The sequence below is a fragment of the Bactrocera latifrons genome, unplaced genomic scaffold (genome assembly GCF_001853355.1).
Source record: "Bactrocera latifrons isolate USDA-ARS-PBARC rearing strain unplaced genomic scaffold, ASM185335v1 scaffold_125, whole genome shotgun sequence".
Taxonomy (NCBI): Eukaryota; Metazoa; Arthropoda; class Insecta; order Diptera; family Tephritidae; genus Bactrocera; species Bactrocera latifrons.
The window spans coordinates 718,863-732,073 of NW_017534686.1; the positions used below are offsets into that span (position 1 = coordinate 718,863).

A 13,211-nucleotide genomic window follows, 5' to 3' on the forward strand; every position below is an offset into this window, starting at 1 on the left:
TTACACAGATCAGTTGGTTAGGCATGTACAAATAACGTGACATGTGGCATATATATTTTCATTTTGCATATTCATATGCGGTGAGTGGCAGAATGACGTTACAGATACGTATACATATATTATATATATATATATATATATTTATACATACAATACATTTAAAGTATTTCCCACGCTCCGCCGCTTATCAATTGTGATTGAGCTGCATAGTTGCTGCGCTTGCACACTGGGATTTGCTTGGCAACCACGGCACCGTGGTCACTGATTCAAAAAGCTGCAAAAAGTTTGACATTTATTTTGGCTTTTTCAAACACGTCAGCCGCGCCAGTGGTCAGGTGAAATGATAACATAAGGAAAAAATGTCAATTTATCATTTTCGGTTGCAAGTTTCCAGGGGATTTCGACATTTATTGGGGATTTGCGGAAGACATCAAATGTGACGATGGCAGCGATGGCGGCAGCAGCACTTAAATTGCACCTCTGCTGTGCGGCACAAATGTTGGCAGTGGTACAGTGGGTCGTATTTTAATATAAAGCTGGAATTTTTTATGTTCCAGATTAGAAATAAGTATATCTTACAAAATACTTGGCAGCACACATTCTAAGTAAATGCGAATGGCGGAACAAGCTCAAACTGCGGTTTCTCACTACCAATGCGAATCGAAATGTATACTTAGTCTTAGCCTAATAATATTGAAACAGATATTACATGCTGCCGTTTGGAGCGGGAATATTTTATAGTGTTCGGAAATTTCTGAACCAAACTTTATGCGGACGTTAGAATTTCAGTAACATGAAAAGTGTACTGAAAAACATCATTCTTAAAGCTAAAGCCTTTGATATCCATATCGCAGTATAGCTTCTCAGTTTCAAAAAGGATTGAGTCACCCCAAAAAAGTAGCCTCTAATACCTCATTATTGAGTAACTCAACGGTATTCGAACCCAAAAAATGCTGTAACTTGCTTTCGATGTGATTGTCTTTTATATAGTTGGATAGACAACTCGAGTCTTAAATGGGGTTTAGTAGCTACCCTGAGTAGCAGCCCTAGTTGAGCTACCATACTCAATATATAAATGCCTGCCAGCAATTTTGCAGTAACCAAGCCGTGTGAAACTCAGAGTAACGGCTAAAAGAAAGGGAACCTTGGTAAGGTCACTCCGAGGTAATCGGTTTAAGATCTCAACAAGACTGTAGTGTCTGTCCAACAGGCGGTGCGGCTGTCTTAGAACAAGACGTTAATCTTATAGTCAACGAGATCAATACAAAGTACCTGAAAACCACACACAAAGAGTCCTCGTGTCTAGAGAGGTATGTCACTGTATGCGACAATAAATTTGAAGAGATTAAGGACTTTGCAAGTCTAAAAGACAGCATAAATTCCACCAACAATCTACCTGGAAATCACGCGCAGAATAACACTTGCCAACAGCTCCTCATTTGGAAACAGTTGGGAATTAAAAAGTTGAGTTAGATTCGGTTAGAATAATCTGGTTGTCCAATAAGCCACGCAAAGACCAGTTTTGGTCCTTTGCGATTCAGGATGAAGTTCAGTTTCTAGGTCAAAGAGGAGTAGTCATCCTTTAGTATGCTTGCACTTGACGCGAATTTCAACAGAATCTACGGTCTCACTATCGATACCTCCAGCAGTGTATCATACCGTGCGTACGACAAATGCTTACAGCGTAGTCTTGCCAATGCGGAACAAGTGCACAAGAGATGCTCCATTATGCCCTGATTTAGTAGAGCTCTCAATCTATCGACAAACAAAAATTAAGCTCTATAATTCTCTCATTATTCACATTCTATTAAAAAACACTGAAATTTGGATGAACTGTGATAAAAAAAACACTTTGTGAAGTCGAGAGAATTGTTCTTCGCAAGGTCTTTGGAGCCGTCCGTGTGAGCGATGAATATCACATGTGAATTTTATGAGCTCTACGGCAGCATGGATATAGTTAAATGCATAACAAACCAAAAAATGCACTGGATGGGTCATGTGATTCTCATTAAAAATGATACTCTAGCGAAAAGCTCCTTAAGTTCGAGACCCATGGCGGAAGCAAGGATGTCAACGCATCTGGATGGAAGGACAAAGTGCATAGCGACCTGTCTGTACTTGAGATGTACAATTGGTGTGACCACCCAAAAGATACAGCGAACTGGCGAGATGTTGTTCCTCGATTCAGACAGACCCACGTTTTCAGTGTCAAGAAGAAGAATACAGCTCAAAAATTTACGGATTTCAACAATCTCTTACAAATCTGCACAGACAGTAGAAGAGCGAAAAGAGGAAAAAAAGATCACAATACAAGAATGGCAAAATCGTTGGGATACAGCAGCAAAGGGAATATATGAACGAAAGCATGGCGAGGTGGACTTTTACATGACGCAGTTTCTAACAGAACACGGCTGTTTTAGAAAGTACCTGAATGGGTACGGTCATAGCAATGGAGTTGTTTCTGTGGTAGCAGTAGCGAAAATATGTTTTCTACAGCCCAAGATTTACCACAGAGCAGGAGGATCTGGAGATGGCAATGACAGAGATGAGCAGCGCCAAAAAAAACAATGAAGCCAGAGCCGCGTTTGGCAAGCTTAAGCTGGCCATGCGATGCAATTCTTATAATATAAAGTTATACTAAATAATGTAGCAACAATTCCTTCTTTTTAAATAAAATTTGCTTTAAGTAGCAAGATTATTGGTTTTGATTTTGACCACTGTGCCCTGCACTTAACTTGTCTGCCTGCCAAGAGAGCATTATCATTCAAACTATTTTTATATATATCCATGTACATATGTATATGTGCATATACTTGTATATGTACCTTTGAAAGTAGATATGTACAATACTATGCTAAGGTACTTAGCTTCGGTAGCCTAAAAGCTATAAAATGTAGGTTGGGCTGCTTGTGCGCTGTGTGCGACATTGTTGCTGCCATTGTTGCTGTTGTTGTTGTCAACCTCAATGTTGCCGTTCGCTGATGCAAGAAGTTGTGAAGTTGCACATCTGTAGAGATTTGTTTATTGATCGGTTTTTCATCCTTCATCATTCGGCTTTTAGTTTTTCTGCAACTATTTTGCACTTTTTTGAGCATTTATGCTACTTTTTGCTCTTTTTTGTGTTTTTTGAATTTTTTGCCTTATTTTTTAGACAAATACATTTTGGTTTTTATATGCATTGTGAGCGCAATGCTTTTCTCAAAACTTGATTTTTTTCAATTTTCTTTTTGCTAAATAAATGTTATTTTAAGGTAAGCGATGGGGCAGCGGGGGGACGGACTAAAAGTTTTTTTACACTGACTGCCATTTTGCATGAATATTTGGCATGCATGCGCTTTGCTGCACACAGAGTCCTTTGAATACACACACACACACACACATAACTAAATGCGCTCGAATGTGTATATATGAATGTATTTGCGCCTATATGTATGCTTACGCCTCTGAGCACATTTTAACTTCGCTTTCAGCATTTTAAGGCATTTATAAACATATGTATGCCATTACAAGCACTTTTAACCAGACACATACACATATATACACGTGTGGCTGTATATGTCGCTCCAGCTGCCTGTTGCTTTAAGTCTCCCCCATTTCTGTTCGTTTGAAGTATTGTCACGGCACCCTCGTCACAAGATGTTGGCTTTAAGAGTTCAAAGCTGCTCCCAACAACACCTTCATCAGCAGCATATTTCCACTAACGAACACACCTAACCGCCCACACATTTGTACGTATGTATACAGCGACATAGCTGTATAAATTCTTACATTGCTATGCTAAATACACAACAGCTATGCTTAATTGCCTTCTTGAGGCTGTGTCATTCGTTAATTACGCTTTTCAGTTTGCTTTTGTTTTGTCGCTTGGAGCAGCGTTATGGCGATGAGCAACGGTAAAATATGCAAAATGGGTTAATACTCGAGGAAAGCATATTCTATTATGCATTATATACATATATATAGAAATTGCTGAACGCACATTATATGCGGCATAGCCTGCTGAGTTGGAGTATAGACAAGTATTTGCACAAGATTATAGTTACAGCAGCGTGCTGAAAGTTAGCACTGATGAGAAATAGTAATTTAAGAGTCGAATATAATAAATATACAATTATAGCCTAAAGAGTGTATTAACAGTGCACATATGCAGCATATCTTCTATGAAGATCCTGATTTTGATCGATCAACTTGAATAGCAACTATTTGCTATAGTGGTTCGAAATTGTAGCATTATCGTTGATATGCTTTATTACCAGTGTTTCGTGGACATGTCTTGTAGTACGGCAGCCATATCTTAAAGTGGTTCGATTTGAATCTTTCAATTCTTTCAGAAATTTTTTTGAACAATATTGTTTGCCAAAATTTCCGAAAGATATTTTTCAAATAAAAAAAGCCACAAGCTAGAGCATGATTTTAATCGATCAGTTTGTATGACAGCTATATGCTATAGTCTCCCGATCTGAACAATTTGTTCCAATATTGTGGCGCTGTCATGAACAATAATTGATGAAAAATATCGTGAAGATATCTCGTCAAATAAAAAAGTTTCCCATATAAGAGCTAAAATTTGTACTTTCATTTTGTACTGCAGCTATATCCTACAGTGGTCCGATACCGACAATTCCGAACAATGAGCAACTTTTTGCAGAGAACAGAACGTGTGCAGAATTTCATATCAATATCTCAAAAATTTAGCGACCTTCGTGTTTATGCAGACAGACATGTCTAAATCGACTCAGCTCATATCACTGCTTGATCTCCGACGTATCTGCTGAATATTATAAACTTCGTGGCAAACTTAATATACCCTGTTCAGGGTACTCAAATCTGTCCAACTTATTTATTAATGGTTATGCAAGCTTGTAATTTAGTTGGCTTGTTCGCAGCACCAAATTAGTTTCATTGGGAAAGATCTAGTAGGTCAAATTGTGGTTCAATACAAGACTTTATAAACCTTCTCAATTAGTTTTCAGCATCTATGTGGTTTGAAGTTTTAATAAAAAGTCAATATAATATTAAAAAGATCTCAGGAGCTATAGGCGATATAATTGTCTAAATCCATAACGCGATCGATACTTTTTATTGCGTGAGGTCATCGTGTTGTCGATTTTCCTGGGAGAAGCTGGGTATATAAAATATATACATACTTCTGAGAGTTCTGGATGGAGACAAGATGCTTGGCGAAGCTGGGGAGGAAAAAAAGGTAACCATCAATTATAGCTTCGAGACTACCGAACCACTATTGTCTTTGCCAGGTAGAAGTGGCTGACAATAGATACGCTACGAAGTGCAGCTATTTTCAGGGAGTTAAGCACTCACTCATCGGTATGACTCTGTACAGCGGCACTAAGTACTAGCACTTAAGGAAAGTCTATCCTCACTACAAATAGCATCAGGCTACTTCAGCACTCGTTTGGATGCCGGGTCACCGCTGAATCGCTGGCAGCTACGAAGCCGACGAGTTAGCTGGAAGGACCACATCGAAATGAGACTTGTGTTATATCTGTGAACCAAAGAACGTCGCGTATATTTAGCAGGCGCTGTTCGACATGGTCTTATAATCCAGTATTTAGAAGTTTAAGCTGTCTAATTGAGATCCCTCTTAGGATCGACTTCTTAACCTGACTATTTCTTCCTTCTCTCCTTACCGTCAAAAACTTACTACTAACAATTTTATTGTATCATCGGTGTTGGTGGCAAAAAATTTAAATCAACTGCAATCAGACTAATAATAATTTGTTGCGTCGAGACTCGAAAGATGATAGGCCATTTAGCAATTTAAAAGTCATTTTTGTTCTAAATCAAATTAGCGATTCGCTCTTGGTTCTCCCTTGCACCAATGTTCCTACTCCAAACTTGCTGTAGACGTTTCAAATCAAATTTTCTTCATATAAATTATGAGAGATTGGAATGTCGTTCTCTAATAATACTAATACTAATTGAATACACATACTTTAATAATTATTTACTACTTTGTAGGACTCCTTGAGACTTTGTGAATTTTTTCATATGTTTCCAAGGGCTCTAACCACTACATAACTCAGTACAAGGCTTAGTTCTATTACTTAGTCTGATGTTAAGCGCGCCCATTTTTGACTGACAAAATTCAATTTTTCTCGCTGGTGAATTCTTGAGTTCAAAGACCATAAATATAGCTCTGTGTCTGTACTCGTAAGTAGCTTTTTCTAAGCATTCTGGTCTTGAAGTGAAGAGCTTAAAATTAACGGATCATAAAAATAAACCAGCCGTAAAGGCATACATATATTTCTATAGTCTGACTACCACTATTGATCGAAAGTTGCTTTAATTTGCGTAAGAAAATGTCAAAATTCATAAGCCAATTTATTTATATTCACTACTATTTTTCTAAACACAACTGTACCATGCAAAAATTCTTTAAAATATTCATTCATTAGCAATCCTCTACACCGCCCATTGACCTATTAATGACGGTCTTATTAGCTTTAAGCGCCCATTGTTTCGTATATACTACTCATGGCACTTGAAGATACAATCGTATGTATTTGAAGATATTCATGCTTCATTGTGTGGGAGTACAGATGGATATACTGCTGCATTTTCAGCTTGTCAAAGAGTACGTAAATTTTTTGAAAATAATCGCATTTAAAATGTTTTATCGCTTTCCATGGCACTTCGTTTACTTTTTACAAATCCATAAATTTTATCTCTGCGCCAATAAAAGGCGCAAATTAGCTAATTTTGGGTGTTTAAATGCCTTATTTTTACATATCGTCTATAAAGTTGTGATTGTTTCAACAGATTTATGTGCAAATGGTGCTCTTAATTTCTCTTTTGTTCACTCTTTTTCACTTTAACAAGATATTTGAGCAATAATGGCAGCGCGAACATAAAACTTTTATTGTACGACACATATTTGAGTGTGTTTTAGCTTTTGTGTGGTTAGTCGCAGTACTGTGAAGGAAGTTAGGACACAAGTCAAGCGGCATTGCGCAAAGTAATGGATTCGTGAAGCAAAGTTGTACACAATTGCTCTCTTTTCTTAAATATATTTTCGACAATATGATATGAGTATGATTAGTTTAGGTTATACTGGCCTGTGGTTACGCTACACATGGACCTACGGGTCCTTAATAATGCCATATGGAGATTCCGTTTAATTTTATCTGAAGTATTCGTCAATCACAACGTCAACGCTTTTAGTGAACTTTAAACGCAACTTCTTCTCAAATTCTGTTACTTCATCAAGTCCCATGAACTACGAAGCTCCTTGAAAGCTAAGACGAGTTCTAAATAACCCTGAACAGAAGCATATTCGTTGTGACAATGTCTGCATCATGCCTACTTCTCTGCATTTTCTGCATGAATCTTCATTACTTATGTTTAACCTGTCATTAAGCCAACAACCGTTTTGCAGCTTTTTCGAGACCTTGTGAGCAAAAAGCATGAGTTTTTATACTTCTAGGCTCTTGTACATGATTTTGGCTATCCTGCCCGTCCTTAAGACATTCCATCTCACTCTGATCGAGCTCTCAGATCTTTCTGAAATTTTAATGTATATAGTGTCACTTTCCGAGATGGCCTTCAGTTCCGTCTTCGCTGCGGTATGAATCTCTTCTATCGTATAAAAACGGTGTTCCCGGAGCGGTCTTTTGAGCTTGGTGAACAGCCAGAAGTCGCACGGCGCCAGATCAGGTAAATACGGTGGTTGCGGAACGATATGTGTCGAGTTTTTGGCGAAATGATCATTTAATGCAAATTCTTTGCTCAACAAATTTCGACACCGTAAAAAGCGAAAAACTCACTTTTAGCAGCTCACAAAACGACACGTATCTCAAACACTAATGAATATTTTGACATGAAATTTGACACAAATGTGACTGATAGTACTACCAACCTAAAAAAAAGTTTTTTTTTCCAAATCCTTCAAATGTCACCTTATTTTTTGAGGACAGCTTTCCGAGTAGTACATTCCGGCTCTCAGTCCATTTGATTCAATTTTTGATCCGTGTGTTGATATTGTGAGTTCAGCCCGCGTGTCGCAAACTTCGGCGCTATGCCCCTCGTCTTCTCCTCTTTCCCACATAAATCTAGAGGGTATGCAGTCCAAGACTATTTATAAATCATTAATTTAGAATGGAAACAAAACTTTTGACGTTCTATTGTTCTACAAACGGTTGTGTAGAAGGCGGATCCAGAACACAACAAAACATTGTTAAAAAAAAAAATTACCATTATGGTTTTAAAACAGATACAAATATTAACGAGATTTCCAAGGACAATGTAGAACTAGCGGTCGGCTACTCGACGCCTTTTTCAATACAACGAAAGAGGCTACCTGCGTTTGTTTTAAAGGTGAGCGAGGACACTTTCATTCTATCACAGGTAGCAATGATACGAATGTATCTTAACTATATTCCATTGTTTTTAAATAAGTTGGACATAAATATTTCTAGAGGTTTTCTATTATTGTTGGGGGTCCGAAAAAGTTTTTCATATTTCTAACCAAACTTACACCTTACTTCTTTATAATTATAATAATAAATAAATAAACAAATATGAATGAATTTTCCGTTAGAGTTATTATTCCGACTCAGCTTTAATCAGAGTAAATCGAAATGTCCACAACGGAACGAGCGAACCATTGTTGTCCCTATAAACTTTATTACTTTCATTAGTGGCTTGCGTGGCATTCTCTCCTTTTTCACTTCCACAAATTTAATTTTTTGGTTAATTTGGGCATAAGATATCACTTTCCAACACTATATGCTGCGACAGATTGTGATTGGTAGCACTGGAGATATACTATTGCAACGATAACTATTGAAAAAATACGAAAATCCAATATTACTGAAGACTTTCCGTAATTATCAAACCGTTTTTCGTATTCCTTCCAGAAATATTTTAACGATCGTTTTTTAAAGTATGGGATAAAATTATATTAACACAACCGTACTTGTTTAAGATGTTTTGATATCATATAACAATAGCGAATTTTCAATGTTGAAACAGCTACTGATGGATCGAAGGGTATCTTGATTAATTTTCACTTGTCACAGGTGCTTGCAGTTGAGAGCTCTAAAGAAGACATAGAGATGTTTTTCTATAAATGTGGTTCTACCTGGCTTTTCCACTTTCGATAGACATCATCGGAAATTTGCCAGGGAAACAGGTAGATAACCAGAGAAGGAAATATGGGGGCCTAAGTTTTATACAGAAAGCTTAAGTCTCTACCTGCTTCTTATATAAGGACATTTTTTGGTGCAACACTTATCAAAATCGAAACGGATTTTATTCGAGCAACACGTAATATTTTAAAACAGTAGCAATAAACCCATCATGGCACCACAAAACGTTGCTAAGCACATCAACCGATCTTACAATGGTAGGAGAGCARCGARGAAAATACATCCAATCAGTACATCTTGGAACATGAACCAATCTCGCGGCAATGGTATAAACCTGTTCCTAAAAGAAAAGTCACAAGCTGGAGTAAGAARCCAACCCGAAGTTAAGACTGAAATTGAAAACGGTAAACTACTGGATACATCGTCACGCAAATTTCGTGAAAGATTGCCAGTGCCAAGCAGCTCAATTCAACTTACCCCAGACTCCATCGAAAGCCCATCATCAACATATAGTAACAGCCCGCCAGAACTAGTCAAAAATAACCACGTAAAAGGTTACAGCACATCAAAGCGGTCAACTGTGAACGACGATGAGCCACAACCGACGAAGAAAATGCGAATGGAGCATTCCACCGTTGATAAATGCACGGACTCACTACGWTCGACCTCCCCATCGCCTATAACTAAYATAGATGTCATACAGCCCCCKGTCTATGACTTTAGCGATTATACGGAAATCACCAACAACGAACAACGGCARMAATATAAAGCKGCATTTCATCGATACTATAAAGAATATATGCCACTCTACCAGCAGACCACAGAGCTAAGGARTAGTTTCCGCGAACTCGGTGGACTGATTATTGATATGCCCAAAAACTGTCCGGAATACGAGATCATCAATCAGCGTATATTGGYCAAATTTCAAATCCTCAACAGCAKGGAGCAGCTACAACGTCAGATGCGTTGTGACTATCTACACGATAAATTGGAGCACATCAAGGAACTTGTAACGTCGTACGATAGGAAACGTACGAAGGAAATGGCAATGGCTTTCGCAAAAGCAATGGCTAAGGAATATGAGTTGAGACAACAGCTTCTCAAAACCAAAACAGATGTTGCGGAGACAGTAGTGATAACAGAACCTTATGGAAGTTCAAGCGCAAATGAGGATGAAGCAGCTACAAAAACAGATGAAGAGATTCCGCCCACAAAACAGGAATATATAGGCAATATTTTGGTCAACGATCTGGCGCTGTCGGATAGCGACAGTGATGATGACTGAGTTAATATTCATTAGTTTTAGAGTTTAAGTTTATATGTAAATAAATAACACGTAGTAACAACAAACAACAATTTCTAATATTATATTATCTGTAAGATGTGAGAGTTAGTTTCTTTTAGTTAAATAAACAATATCGATAAATGTAAATTCGAGTTCTGGGATTAGATAAATAACTCCATCATTTGATTAGCCTACTTATAAAATAGGTTATCGTTTATATCCATTTATTCGCTTCCAAAGCAATAACGCTTTGCTCTATGGACTCTTGAAACGTTCCAAGAAAATCCGACATTTCCGAGGCAAACTTTGTGCAGTGATTAGGCCCATTTCTGTCGCAATAGGTATTTAAAGAAGCGAAATTGCCACATTGGGACGAAGAGAGAGCAATTCACATTTCTTCAAAAAAATGCCGGTGAGAAAGGAACCGTCAGTGGCGATCTGTATCGCGACATAATAACCGACTTTTGAAATTAAAGGTCGTGACCGCATGGAATGTTGATCCAAAAATAATTAACTATATAAGGCACTACCTTCTCAGTAGAAAAATGCATGTAAAAGTTAATAGGGCGATAAGTTAACAATGACAAGTATTCACAAGTCTTTCCTTTGTCCGTAACACTTTTCCTTATAGCCATCACCGGAAGCATGACTACGAAATTGATCAATGTCGAATGCTCTCCTGTTGAAGCCGCACTAACAAAAGAAAAACGCCTTATAAACGCTAATCCATGCTGCAAGGGAAATTAATGTTCTTTTAAAGTGTCCAGTGATGCCAAGCCTTCTCAGATGGACCAAAGGATTACAATAATGTGGTATTCAGTGTCGTTAAGAAAAACTCTATAATCATGTCAGCTATACTACCTCCTCTTGCCTCAATTTTCAAGGCAGAAGCAACACATATCCTTCACGCTTGCCTAATCGCAGACAGATCCCACTTTTGGCAATTTTATCAATTATTTCATTTCTGGGAATTTTTTTGTGGTTGAACCCTGTATATATGAATCCGCTTTCCGTCAGTCGGTATATCTATTGCCTTCCTGTTTCTAAGGACATTCTCTGATATAACGCGATAAGATAGTATATCTTCTTTATACGGTTTACTGCGTTGATTGAAAGGTCGCCTGAGATCCAGCTCCGAACAATAGAACCCGGCTCACACTCCATTTACCTTATAGACATTTTAAGTTCCGCCGGCATATCCCCTGCTCCTGCGCTAACCACCTTTTTTAAGTGTGCCTTTAAACTTGCCCAAATAAATCCTGAGGCTATGCGTTCTATGTTATTACCAAACACCTACGTATTAAACTATGCTTGAAAGGCCTTGTGAAGAGTGAGTACGATTAGTTTTTTATAATATCCTAATTTTGAAGTAATTTAGTTATTCTTTTCAAATAGGTTAAAGGATAGTACTTTGGAAAATACGACAAGTTCAAAAATCTTTTCTTTTTTTAACCTAAATGAAATTACCGAAGTATATATTGATTGCAGGACTATTTATAAATCATTAATTTAGAAAACGTCAAAACTTTTGAGGTGTTATTGTTAAACAAAAGGATGTGTAGAAGAAGGATCCAGATCCCAACAAAACTGTGTTCCAAAACAATTACCATTACGGTTTTGAAACAAACATAAACTATTATTTTCTAAAGCATATATCACATCGTTTCAAGGACAACGTAAAACGGGCGGTCGGCTACTCATCGGCTTTTTAGGAAGCAACAATGAAAAAAGATTACCTGCTCTTGTTTTGAAGGTGGGCGTGACCCGAAAGAGAAGGTAACCAGGTATCGTTACGTGTATACTTCCATTCTCTCACAGATAAATTCGATCCGATAGTGAATGGCACCTATACTATATATTTTTGCTCCTTATTAGTTGAATATAAATATTTTAAGAAGTTTTCTTTTATTGATAATAAAATATTACTTAACAGTTTACATAAATTTCAAACCTATTTCCTAATTCCTTCGAGTCGAAAAAATCGTTTCGCATTTTGTTTCAGCTATTCAAAAATTAAGAAATCCGCTATATTTTGAAATTTTTGTATAAAACAGGAAGAATGTCACGGAAGCCACCAATAAAATCTCTGAAGTTTACGGAGACGTTGCTGTACTACTTCGTTTCGTTCGGGAAATTTTGTTGTGAAAGTTTTACACCGATGGAATAATGTATCTAGCCGGAAAATGTAATATAGTGTAGTATATAAAAAGAAGTTGAAGTTTGATTAGAGATACGAAAAGACTTTTTCGACTACCCAATATTAGCATAACTGAAATAGTTTAAGATGTTTTGATATCTATAACAAAGAGTGGGTTTTACAAAGTCTACAGCCTGAATAGAGTAGTATTTTGTTTATTTCTTCATTGTCACAGTTGCTTTCAGTGGAAACATCAAAATTATTGGCATAGAACTTTTTCTGTAAATGCCCATTTCCTTCTACCTGTATTTTTTAATTTCGACATTTCATATAGAGCATTGGAAAGTTAGCTGGGAACAGGTAGAAAACCAGAGAAGGAAATATGGGGGCCTAAGTTTTTACAAAAAGCTTAAGTCTCTACCTGCTTCTTATATAAGGACATTTTTTGGTGCAACACATATCAAAACCGAAACGGATTTTATTCGAGCAACACGTAATATTTTAAACCAGTAGCAATAAAATATCATGGCACCACAAAACGTTGCTAAGCACATCCACCGATCTCACAATGGTAGGAGAGCAACGAGGAAAATACATCCAATCAGTACATCTTGGAACATGAACCAATCTCGCGGCAATGGTATAAACCTGTTCCTAAAAGAAAAGTCACAAGCTGGAGTAA

The 13,211-nt window shown here is 37.3% G+C and overlaps 2 protein-coding genes across 4 annotated transcripts in view; one reads left to right on the forward strand and one right to left on the reverse strand.

The window, feature by feature from the left end:
• Nucleotides 1-13,211, reverse strand: part of LOC108978657 (dipeptidase 1) — a 76,033-nt gene that overhangs the window by 36,966 nt on the left and 25,856 nt on the right. The gene's annotated exons all lie outside the window — the stretch shown is intronic.
• LOC108978658 (RNA polymerase II elongation factor ELL3-like) overlaps nucleotides 9,274-13,211 on the forward strand; it is a 5,038-nt gene continuing 1,100 nt past the window's right edge. The window contains exon 1 of the mRNA XM_018949044.1: nucleotides 9,274-10,222. Within this exon, the coding sequence (XP_018804589.1) occupies nucleotides 9,319-10,222 (904 nt within the window). The 5' untranslated portion in view covers nucleotides 9,274-9,318. The remainder of the gene's footprint in view (nucleotides 10,223-13,211) is intronic.